This window comes from Branchiostoma floridae, chromosome 17 (genome assembly GCF_000003815.2).
Source record: "Branchiostoma floridae strain S238N-H82 chromosome 17, Bfl_VNyyK, whole genome shotgun sequence".
In the NCBI taxonomy this organism is placed as follows: Eukaryota; Metazoa; Chordata; class Leptocardii; order Amphioxiformes; family Branchiostomatidae; genus Branchiostoma; species Branchiostoma floridae.
The window spans coordinates 7,789,993-7,801,837 of record NC_049995.1 but is presented as its reverse complement, the minus strand read 5'-3'; the positions used below and the strand labels follow the sequence as shown (position 1 = coordinate 7,801,837).

The window sequence follows — 11,845 nt, the reverse complement described above, 5'->3', positions numbered from 1 at the left end:
TTACGTTAAACGTCCTTGGATAACTGCTAACGTTGGTATACTTTTTTAACTACGATCTCAGCACAAAAAGTTTGGGAAATTGCGCTTGGTAGCACATTTGATATTGCCTCATTGATTGGCTGCTAAACCTACCGCTGTACGATACGTATGAAGAATTCGTATACATTGTGTACATTCTTTTGTTTGAACAGGTGGTTCTGAAGTTAACCAGTCAGGTGCGTCACCTACCGAGTTTTGCAAGAAACGCAGTCGCACTTTCAGTGGTCACAAGACCGAACGTCACATGAGTCTCAAAAACAAATGGACGGGGCAAGCTCGTCCGCATTCCGGCCTAAAAAGTCTGGAGAGAAAGGTAAGAACTTTCCTCCCGTATCTTTTGCGTTGCCTGGACAAGTCACAGACATCCCCCTTTCTGGATAGTAGATATCAATTGTGTTGAAAACTTGGCACGCGTCCTGCGTCTTATTTTGGAACTGACCATTACGTATCCGGATCCCGGAAGTGAAGTGGGGAGGGGGGCGTGCAGCGGTTTGGACTGTGTCCAACAGTTCTGTTGCAACCGGTGTTTGCAGCCTGGAAGTTTGGATAAGCTTAAGAAAAACTGATGGACTGTTATGTGCAACAATGTGATGTTAGAGCCTTGCTAGGCATAGGATATTTTCATCGTAGACCACCAGTATTGGCCTGAGTGTTTGAAATACAGTACTGTAACCACCGTGACCACATAAACCGGTTTTACTAAGTTAGTTATAATAACTTATATATTGACCCAGACGTCGGACCCAGGCGTTACACAAATGTTGGTTAAGTTATGCGTCGTAAAATTTTGGCCCAAAACTATTCTTAAATTTCTTTTACTATATTGACATTTGTAGTAAATGTATGCATGCAACACATTCACATTATTTTATCACATTTCATATGCAATTAATGTTTCACGTTGAAGATCCTTGGTTCGTCAGAAAGTTGGACAAGCTGTGAAATATTTGCTTAAGTGGCATACACAACAAAGTCACATTCATACATTGTGAAAGTTGCTCCATGCAGTGTATTAGTCTATAAGGTACGTAGACTCGACGTATAATGTGGAAAAATATAATAAAAACAGTGACATAGTGTTTTGATCGCTCAGATATGGCAATACATACCTTTAAACTAAGTATTTTATGTCTAAAAAACAGTGACTTTGTTTTGATCGCTCAGATATGGCAATACATACCTTTAAGCTAAGCTTATGTCATTTGTGCAAAATTGTGACCAAGAAGCTTGATAAAAGCTTCTTGATACATGTGAAAATTACAATATAAGTATGTGTGCCTTTCCTCCCAGTGCCCGTATGGACCTCTACACGATACCTCCTGGCCGTTCTCGGCTCGTTCGGTTTCTTCAGCGCGTACGGCATGAGGGTCAACCTGAGTGTCGCCATGGTCGCCATGGTGAACCACACCCAGAAAGCTGCGCTGAACGGATCCGAAGACTGTGTGCCGAACACGAACACCACAGGCCAAGACAAGGTATGCACAATCACAACAGCATATTGATATTAGGCCTAGGAAAAAATGTTGTGTTTTCTGTTTCCCTACCATAGAAAAACCTGGTGTCAACCCTCACTTGGGGTGGGCAGTGGCGTCACATAGCTTCCAGTTAGAATTTTTATTCCGCCTGCTTCCTATTGAAATAAGAACACGGCTTGTCCTATCAAATAAAGGTTAAATGCATCTAAATTTTATTATGCACAATATGCAAGCATTGAAAGACACTTACTAGTAGTGTCCTCATGCATTTCATTTTACTTTGTTCAACTGTATTGTCATCTACAGTTTTCGCCAGCCTAAAAAGATTACAAGAAAAAAGATCATCCCTACCTATAATGGACCCTCATCCTAATTTCAGGACAGGAAGTACAACCTTGTTTTTCCTAGGCCCAATATCAGTATGGGTAAGGGAGTGAAGTCTGCCATCTCTGATTGTCCTGTTTCTGTTGTTTGCAGCCCGGAGAGTTTGGATGGGACTCCGGTGAACAGAGTATCATCCTGGGAGCTTTCTTCTACGGCTACATCGTCACACAGATCCCAGGGGGCTTTCTTGCAGGTAGGTGAAAGGGCAATTTTCAAACAGCCTTCCTCAGTGTCACTGACGAAAGACACTGACTGGATGGTGTCTGAAATGATGACTGAAAATTTCCAAAATCATATCCAGTTGCTTGAGTAACTGCTTTTCGGCATATCTTACTACCTGGATGTCTAACCTTCATTGACACGGTCACCCAACTTCTACAGGGAGGTGGGAAGCCAGTGTTAGGGCTGGGTTACTGATAAACCTAACTGTATGTGTTCCACATGGAGGTATGGTGGGAAGCCACTGTGTTTGGGCTGGGTTACTGACAAACATTACTGTATGTGTTCCACAGGGAGGTATGGTGGTAAGCCAGTGTTTGGGCTGGGTTACTGATAAACATTACTGTATGTGTTCCACAGGGAGGTATGGTGGTAAGCCAGTGTTTGGGCTGGGTTACTGATAAACATTACTGTATGTGTTCCACAGGGAGGTATGGTGGTAAGCCAGTGTTTGGGCTGGGTTACTGATAAACATTACTGTATGTGTTCCACAGGGAGGTATGGTGGTAAGCCAGTGTTTGGGCTGGGTTACTGATAAACATTACTGTATGTGTTCCACAGGGAGGTATGGTGGTAAGCCAGTGTTTGGGCTGGGTTACTGATAAACATTACTGTATGTGTTCCACAGGGAGGTACGGTGGTAAGCCAGTGTTTGGGCTGGGTTACTGATAAACATTACTGTATGTGTTCCACAGGGAGGTACAGTGGCAGGCCTCAAACTTAACTTTTTTCCCTACTGTCCCGCATTGTCCCAAAAATAAATTTCAACTGTCCCGAAGTGAGGATGGACTGTCCCAACCCTATTTTCAGAAATTATGTATTACAACAACTGTAAGTCAGAGTACGCACGCCTGACAACCGCGGGGTAGGCTTTTAGCTAGGAATTTTTTTAGGGTGTATATCTGTAATGTGTTGTACTTTCCGCACTGCGCGGCAGAGCCGCGCGATGAGCGCCGAAGGCGCGAGCATTGTAGGGGGGTCCGGGGGTATCTTCCCCCGGAAAATTTTGAAATTTAAAGCCTCTGAAATGCTATTTCCTGCATTTTGAAGTAGAATATAGCCAAATTTTTGTCTTTGCTGCAAAACTACTTTTGTCCTGAGAATGGGAGGTATGTGTTCTTGATTTGAGGTGGGTATGGCTTAAAGAATACATGAGGTAATTTTCAAGTAATATAACACTGATTCCTTACAATAAAATGTTTCATGAGTTAATACATACAATCAGGGAGAGTAAATTAACATTACAGCTAAAGGTGAAACTTGACTGTTACATATATAACAACAGCAAGCTAAAGAAGTCTACAAGAAAATCTGCAAACCAACAGAGGAGAAAGTGTAGCCAGGACTGCCAGGTACATCTTATATTTCTTTTGTGTATCTACTCTGTTAAGAACATAGCTGAAAATAAATGCACTGAAAAGTTACTTGTAGCCTGTAACATCACCGTTGTAACTTTACACAGTACAGAAAAATGTGTACAAACATTTAATTCATTGAAAATATATAGCAGAAAAGATGTGTTCCAAGGGCAAATTAAGCGAAATTTTCTCAACAAACAACATCCATTTATCAATATTTTAAAACTAAAGACTGCAACAAAAGTAATATCTCAAGTTACCGTGAAAAAATCGCGACCTCCGTTCAACATTTTCTACGAATTCAGTGCCGACACCGCCCCCCTCCCCAGTATGTCATCGTCACATTAGCTGTTATTTTTCCCACATTCCACCGACAAACAAGCAAAAAAAACCTCCAAAAAAATCCTATACATGTACTTATCACCAATGACTTCAGGCATTCGACGAGTTTTCGTAAACAAATCAAAGTTTTTACGCTTCCCTGCGTGATTTTTCCCGCGAAAACAGCGGGGATATCAGATATTCCACCAATAATGGCCCCTGGGCGCGCTACGTCACGCCGAAATGGCCAATGGGGTGTGACTCTCGCGATTCGCGAGATGTGAGTGAGTGCGAGATTGCGCGAGACTTGAGGTAGAATCACCCAAAATGGCGGCTCGGTGCGCCGGAATCGGCGAATTTGAACTTCGAGCGAAGTTTCCGGGGGAAAATAAGGGCGTACCAAAGGCTTATATCCAAAAAACAGGGCGTACATTTTGCGATTTTTTTAGCGAAGGCCGTACATTGTACGGCTGTACGCATTGCTAGCTAAAAGCCTGCCGCGGGGAGATCGGACATTCTGATGTTGATTCGTTTTCCTATTGTCCCAAAAGTGTCCCAAAAAGATTTTTCAGTTGTCCCGGCCTAAATTTTAGTGGTCTCGGGACATCGGGACATAGTTAACTTCGAGCCCTGCAGTGGGAAGCCAGTCTTTGGGCTGGGTTACTGATAAACATTACTGTATGTGTTCCACATGGAGGTATGGTGGGAAGCCACTGTGTTTGGGCTGGGTTACTGACAAACATTACTGTATGTGTTCCACAGGGAGGTACAGTGGGAAGCCAGTGTTTGGGCTGGGTTACTGATAAACATTACTGTATGTGTTCCACAGGGAGGTACAGTGGGAAGCCAGTGTTTGGGCTGGGTTACTGATAAACATTACTGTATGTGTTCCACAGGGAGGTATGGTGGGAAGCCAGTGTTTTCCTGGGTTACTGATAAACATTACTGTATGTGTTCCACAGGGAGGTACGGTGGGAAGCCAGTGTTTGGGCTGGGTTACTGATAAACATTACTGTATGTGTTCCACAGGGAGGTATGGTGGGAAGCCAGTGTTTGGGCTGGGTATCCTGTGTACAGCTCTCTTCACTCTGGTCACACCGGTCGCAGCCAGAGCAAACAAGTATCTCTTCATCGCTGTACGAGTCATACAGGGGCTCGGGGAGGTTGGTTTATATCTGGTTATTAAAACATTAACATGACACTTTTTTCATGGCTGATAGTTATGTTATCATTAATTTGTTATTATATGAGCTGACTATAGCTACTCTCTATGAAGTCGGGGCTTATACATTATACGTGCAGCTAAATCGCAACCTGGCATAGAGCACCTGCCATTTGGCACTTAACATTAGTGACCTCAGTACAACAGTAATAACCATATACATTGTATCACTGTAAGCTATTGTATATTGTATATTGTATTGTGAAAAAAGTAAAGCATGTTCAACTCTTAGCGTATCACTATCACAACCGACATTACACATGTAGAACAGGCTGAACTGTTAGGTCTCACTATAGACCAACGTCTCACATGGGCACCGCATATCGATAAAACGAAGAAGAAAATGGCAGGCATACTAGCCACAATAAGACGACACAGGAAGTACTTCACAAAAAGTACATTAAGATCTGTTATTCAAACCCTGGTTTTATCACACATTGACTACGGCTCAGCACTACTATCCTCCACACCACAAACACACATAGATAATCTTCAGGTAATCCAAAATCACGCTGCTCGCCTGGCCACAAACAAACCCTTTGACACCAACCTGGAAGACCTACACATGCAGTTAAAGTGGCAAACCGTTAAAGAAAGACTCTTCACAAATACTGTATGTACATTCCACAAAATTGTTAAGGAAAGGCAACCCCAATGCATCTTCAAGCAATTACAAACAATTCAATCCACACATGAGCATCACACGAGGCTGTCTACTAGAGGAGCATTCACTCAATCAAAACCCAAAACAAACGCTAAAACAAGGACGTTTGGCTACAGATGCATCAAAACCTATAACACATTGCCAAACACAACGACATCATACAACAACATTGAGTTCAAATCTAGGATAAAAGAGCTTGCGAAAACACGAGACAAAAGGCAACCCCTGAGCACATGGTGGTAATAATTTTATATTTCAGTATATCTAAGTTCTATATTTATGTTGTGTTATTAGTACACTTTTGATTGGTTTGCGTTTCAATCAATTAAGTTAACTTCTTCTGCTATTCATTATTCGTTATGTATGATCACTTCTTTATTTTGACCTCTGACCTCTGCTTATTATTTTACGCTAATTATCCGCTTTTGATGTTAAGTTGTTTCTTTTTCATTTCATGTATTTCATTTATTCTTATTATCATGACTCCAGGAAGAGTAGTGGCATGATTTTATGATGTACACTAATGGAGATCGCAATTAAACAAACAAACTTGTGACAAAGCAGAGGGTCTGCATGGGGGATGCTTGCAACGCAATATACAATATGTTTATCAGGAATTTTGAATCAGAATGGGCCAGCTATGTTAACGGTGAATTGAAATAGCCTATAAAAGGACATGGAGACCCTCGAAGCATTAGTGGCTGTTTGATATCTTTGGGTTAACCCTATGCAACATGCTTATGAAGAAGAGTATGGGTTGCTCCTTTTTCTTGGCAAAAATCTGATCATGAGCTGTTCTAACATTAACTTATCATTATTTCACATTACCCCCACCCCCCTCCCCCCAGGGTGTGACGTTCCCAGCCATGCATGCCATGTGGAAGAGCTGGGCTCCTCCTATAGAGAGGAGTAAACTGGTCACCATCACTTACTCAGGTGGGTACAGGTTATGTCCTGCTGATGGCACATCCGTACCCTGGTTACCAGACTACATACCGGACCAGCAGCCGGTTTCTTAAGTGGCTCAAGACAGTAGACCTGCCAATGTTGAATTAAGCAATCTGGGATTTAAGCCTGAGCAAATTTTGGCAAGCCCTGGCTTAGCAATAAGGCCGACTTAAACTCCCTTCGGCAAAACAAGCATGCTAAATGTAGTTCGGCAGGCATACTATGGAAGAAACCAGCTGCCTGCTTGCATGATTGGTCTGGCACCCAGGGTATTGCACATATTTGCATCTTTTTACAACAGACCCAAGAAATTCAACTTCTAGATGACACTTTTCATCTAATAGATATAAATGACATGGAGGGTTTTTCATTAGAATACTTGATTTATATTTGGTGGTTAAGGAGAGATGATGAAATGCCTTGTGTTCCACACATGTTCCACACATGTTCCATACATGTTCCACACATGTTCCACACATGTTCCAGGTGCCCACCTCGGGACAGTGTTCTCCCTGCCCATCTCAGGACTGTTGTGTGACCACTTTGGATGGCCTTCTGTCTTCTACGCATTTGGTAAGACGTAGACATGTTTAACATTTGACATCATAGTCTAGTCTTGATTATACATTTACTTTGAAATTCCTTCATTCATTGTATGATCTATTTCGTCCATCCTCTGTAGCTATTTTTGCATTCTAAGAAAGTAACTTGAATGTTGCTGTGAAAGTTGTGCAACTAATTTTTTTGACCGCAAGACTGACTTTCGTTGAAGAGGTTCATCAGTCACGTATGTTTACAGTTACTATCGATATCAATTTTTTTCTAACGGTGACTGTTTATTAAAGGTAGAGAACGTACCTCCAAATTTCAGATGTCTACCAGGACATCTTGGATGCGGAGAATGGTCTGACTGGCTTTAAATGTATCATTAACAGCACCTTCAAATGTCAGTTTAACACTAGTTCACCTTTGTCTGCGGGGTAACCTTTATCCGCTGTTTAAAAAGACTGGGTATTTAGGGATGTCAATGTGACGGACAGTGGTTTTAAATTGGTAAACAAGCTGTATTTTAGAAATATTGCACTTTCAAACCACTGTCCATCCACTTGATATCCCTAAATACCCCCTGGTTTTAATACAGCGAATATAGGTTACCCCACGGATAAAGGTGAACTTGTCACTAGGTTTACTTGTTGTTCCTTCATGTACATTTTGTATACACCTCTTCTCCCAGGTGCTCTCGGCTGTTTGTGGTTTGTTATATGGATGCTGATGGTTCACAACACGCCCGAGGAACATCCACGGATATCCTACGTGGAGAGGGAATACATACAGGGGGAACTCAGGAGGGAGGGGACCACCGGCAAGGTACTGGTGTAGTAGGAGCTGTTCCTCTTAAGCTATGGGCACAACCTGCCGTAGGTGCAAATACGTGCTGTCTACGTGCCGAAACGTGGGCAGTCTTTTGGGATCTGTAAGTGATAAGTACCGCCTCCGTACAAACTCGTAGGAAATCCATTGGATTTTGGAGCACGCAGACACGCCGTAGTCTGGCGTAGAACTTTCTGTCAGGCAAAACTTTGTGCCATCGGGCTGCGGATTCGCCCCCGTACGTGCCAGTACAGGCGACGCACATGCCTTGTACAGCCTGAATGTTTTCAGAAATACGTGGCGGACGTGGCCTAAAAATAAACATACAGACAAATTGCATGTACGGCGGGTTGTGCCCTTAGCTTTAGGCCACAGCAAGTACATTTCGTGGATGACATCCTCTGCAGACTACAGAAATAGTGAGACAAGGCAAAAAAACAAGATGGGTACAAAAACAAGATGGCTAAATGTTACTTAATACACACCATAAACATTGTGACAAGAATTGAAACATGGTATCATGTTATCCAACTACATATAGTTTCACCTCTTTAACAACAGTGACTGTCAAGGCTATCTCGCTAGTGTCACTTCTACAATCATTATCCTACAACACAAGTATTTTTCCATTTTGGTACTATTTCTTCATGTTAACCAACTTTCATGCCTTCGCAGAATGAATCCATCCCGTGGTTGACCTTTGCGACCTCTGCACCAGTCTGGGCGATCGTTCTGTCTCACTTCAGCAACAACTGGGGCTTCTACACTCTCCTCACCGACCTGCCTACATACATGAAGGAGATTCTACTGTTTGATCTCACACAAGTGGGTTTGTAAAGTATAGTTTTGTACATTATCAGTAACTATACTCCCCTTACTGATCTACCTAGACGTACATGAAGGGGATTCTACTGTTTGATCTAACACAGATGAAATTATAAAGTCCTGGGTCTAGGACATGATCTAAGTTGAAACTCTCCTTTATAGCCAGTTGCATACGTCAATGAAAGATGGTTGGATGAAGATGTGTTCTTTTCCTCATCGCTGGAATATTTAGTCTTGCTTAGAAACTACATTTAGGGTATCTTTTCACTAACCATAAAGCCTTAGTTGGCACATAAGCTACTTTTAAGCAAGTTTAAATGAATTTTTCCCTACTGCTACCGGTGCAATGGCCGAGTAGGTAGAGTGCTTGCCTTGCATTCGGTAGGTCTTAAGTTCGATCCCCGGCTGAGTCATACCAAAGACTCTAAAGATGGTACATGCTGCTTTCTCTGCTTAGCTCTCAGCACTAATGAGGAAGAGTATGGAAGTTAAACACACATCACTACCAGCGGACCAGCCCCCTGCTGTAGTGACTTGCACAAATGTGTGGCCCAAGGGCTACCCAAATTGGAGATGGGGGCCACCCCTAAGCATCTGTACAGATATACAAGCAACTTTAACTTTTTTAAACTTTTAACTGAGTGAGTGATAAATGTTGCATTCATTTAAAGCATCTAAAGTAGCACATGCATATTTAAGCCATCTTTAAGCATTGTGAAATAGGCATAAATCCAATGCTTCATGTTACCATCTCCAGGCCGGGTTCCTGTCAGCTGTACCTTACTTGTGTATCTGGCTGGTCATCATATTTGGAGGCCAGCTGGCAGACTTCCTCCGAGAGAACAAGTTCCTCAGTACCACAGCTGTCAGGAAGGTCTTCAACTGTGGCGGTAAGGACGCACAAAAGTTCGTTTTATACACAGTTTTTTCTAGATTTTCATTGGCACAGCAGACATCTGGTTGGTGACAGCTTTTTTAGCGTCTGAACAGAAATTTTATGGTCCAGATGTCCTGGGTTTTGACAGTTTGATGCAGTTTGTTGTTGTTGACCGTGTTTGGTAACGACTGTTGGTAGACTGGAAGCTTCAGCAAGTGTATAAAGGCAGCATGTCGGGGTCCCAGCATTCTGGCATGGGTTCAAGGTCATTAGTATGTAGTCATTCACGAAAATGTATGAAGGCGACGAATCTCATGTTCTGACAGGTTGTTTTTTTTTAGTACTAAACTAATATACATATGGTTGTCCCACTTAACATGCCATTTCAGGAACATCCCTTTACCAAAACTAAGTAACAGTTTTTAAACTTGACTCAGGTAAATGACTAACTGTTGAAACAGTTAGTCATTTCCTCAAGTGATTGATTATAGTGTAAATTTCCTTTCAGAAGAACATTGGAGCCTAAACTAACATACAAATGTATACACATGGTTGTGATGGATTCGAACCCCAAACCTTTTCTATGTAAAGAAGCCTAACCACAAGACCACATTGCCTCTTTACATATTGCATTGATAATAACAACTGTTCTCTGCGTTTCCCCCCAGGTTTGGTGTTGCCAGGTATCTTCATGGTTGCCACGGGATACGTGAACTGCAGCCAACAGGTGCTGGCCATCGTGTTCCTGACATTCTCGGTGGCGATGGGGGGACTGTGCATGTCTGGGTTTAATGTCAATCATCTGGATATCGCACCAAGGTAGGGGAACACCAAAGGGAAGGCTGCACTGCTTAATATTATCATTAAAACAGGACAGACTATACTTCTGTAGATGCAGAGATGTCCACAGTGGTTGTATATTCCTAGTGATCTCCTCACCGCAAACCCAAAACCATCTGTGAACCCAAAAATAAATCCCTGCAAACTTAAATGCAGTTACAGTATATGATCTTTTCAATATCAGGCAAAACTCCTTATACCTTAACAACCTGAGCACTTGTAATTGTCATGACTTGTTATTGAACCTCTTACAGGTATGCAGGTGTACTGATGGGGATATCTAACTGTGTTGCCACCATTCCGGGCTTTGCTGGACCTGCAGTGGTGGGGATACTCACCCAAAATGCGGTAAGGAACATCAGGAACTGACACTTATATAGAGCTAAGAGATAGATGGAGGGATGGATGGATGGAGGGATGGATGGAGGGAGGGAGGGATGGAGGGAGAGAGGGATGGATGGAGGGATGGATAGATCATAGGTGTACCATGAAAATCAATTAGGTACAGGTTCAAAATACCTAGTATTTGCATGCATGCATGGAGGTATGTATGGATAGGTTGGATTTAGGTTTTATCAATTTTTTGTCAATAAACATCCAATTTACAGCCAACAATTCTTTCCCCAGAAAACCTGGATAACTCGCAAGCATCAATGGCAGATCGTGTTCTACATCACAGCAGGAATCAACGCTTTTGGCACCATAACCTACGTACTGATGGGAGATGGTACAGTCCAATCATGGGCTATGAGCCAATCAGAAGCAAAGCGGGCCGCTCCATTGGATGAAGATAGGGAGAGACTGGTTGTAAATGAGGAGCATGTAGATCCAAGAACATATGGCTTTATAGCACACGATCATAATGCCTAGATGTCTAATGTATTACCAATAGATTATCATTAAATTGATACACCTGTTTAAAAAAAAATCTAATTCATCAAATTTTTCTCTCAACCACTATATTTATATGAGAATTACATTACTGAGAAAAGTAGGTGAACTATACAGTAAACAAAAATTTACGCTTTGTTGCAAAATCTTGCCAGAAGAGGGATGGAGAGGTTTTAGGATATTTCAGACTTTGACGAAAAAATTGCACACCAGATCACAAGTTAGAATGTACAAATCTGGTAATAAACTTCTCAATAACAAACAAAGTTGCTGTCAACAAAAATTACAATTTGCAGACTAGACTAAGTCTTCAATTTGAACAAGACGTACTTGATCATTTGTACAATATGCTTGGAAATGTCTGTACTTAATATATGTATATACATTGTGTATTCCTGAGCAGTGTTTGTG

At 42.0% G+C, this 11,845-nt stretch overlaps 1 protein-coding gene across 1 annotated transcript; it reads left to right on the top strand.

Moving 5' to 3' along the window:
* Positions 1 to 232: 232 nt before the first annotated feature.
* On the top strand, positions 233 to 11,826 carry LOC118404742 (sialin-like). The gene is made up of 12 exons (XM_035804064.1): positions 233 to 352; positions 1,330 to 1,514; positions 1,992 to 2,091; positions 4,826 to 4,959; positions 6,531 to 6,618; positions 7,117 to 7,203; positions 7,865 to 7,998; positions 8,677 to 8,826; positions 9,584 to 9,716; positions 10,372 to 10,522; positions 10,798 to 10,891; positions 11,171 to 11,826. Exons 1-12 carry the CDS (start codon positions 301 to 303, stop codon positions 11,411 to 11,413), a joined length of 1,551 nt encoding a protein of 516 aa, XP_035659957.1. The 5' UTR covers positions 233 to 300; the 3' UTR covers positions 11,414 to 11,826.
* Positions 11,827 to 11,845: the final 19 nt, after the last annotated feature.

Bases quoted from the DNA above. Each gene is read 5' to 3' on its own strand.
- LOC118404742 (XM_035804064.1), top strand. From the start codon at position 301: ATGGACGGGGCAAGCTCGTCCGCATTCCGGCCTAAAAAGTCTGGAGAG. The intron at 1,515-1,991 runs GTATGCACAATC...TGTTGTTTGCAG, and splicing joins ACACCACAGGCCAAGACAAG to CCCGGAGAGTTTGGATGGGA. The intron at 10,892-11,170 runs GTAAGGAACATC...TTCTTTCCCCAG, and splicing joins GGATACTCACCCAAAATGCG to AAAACCTGGATAACTCGCAA.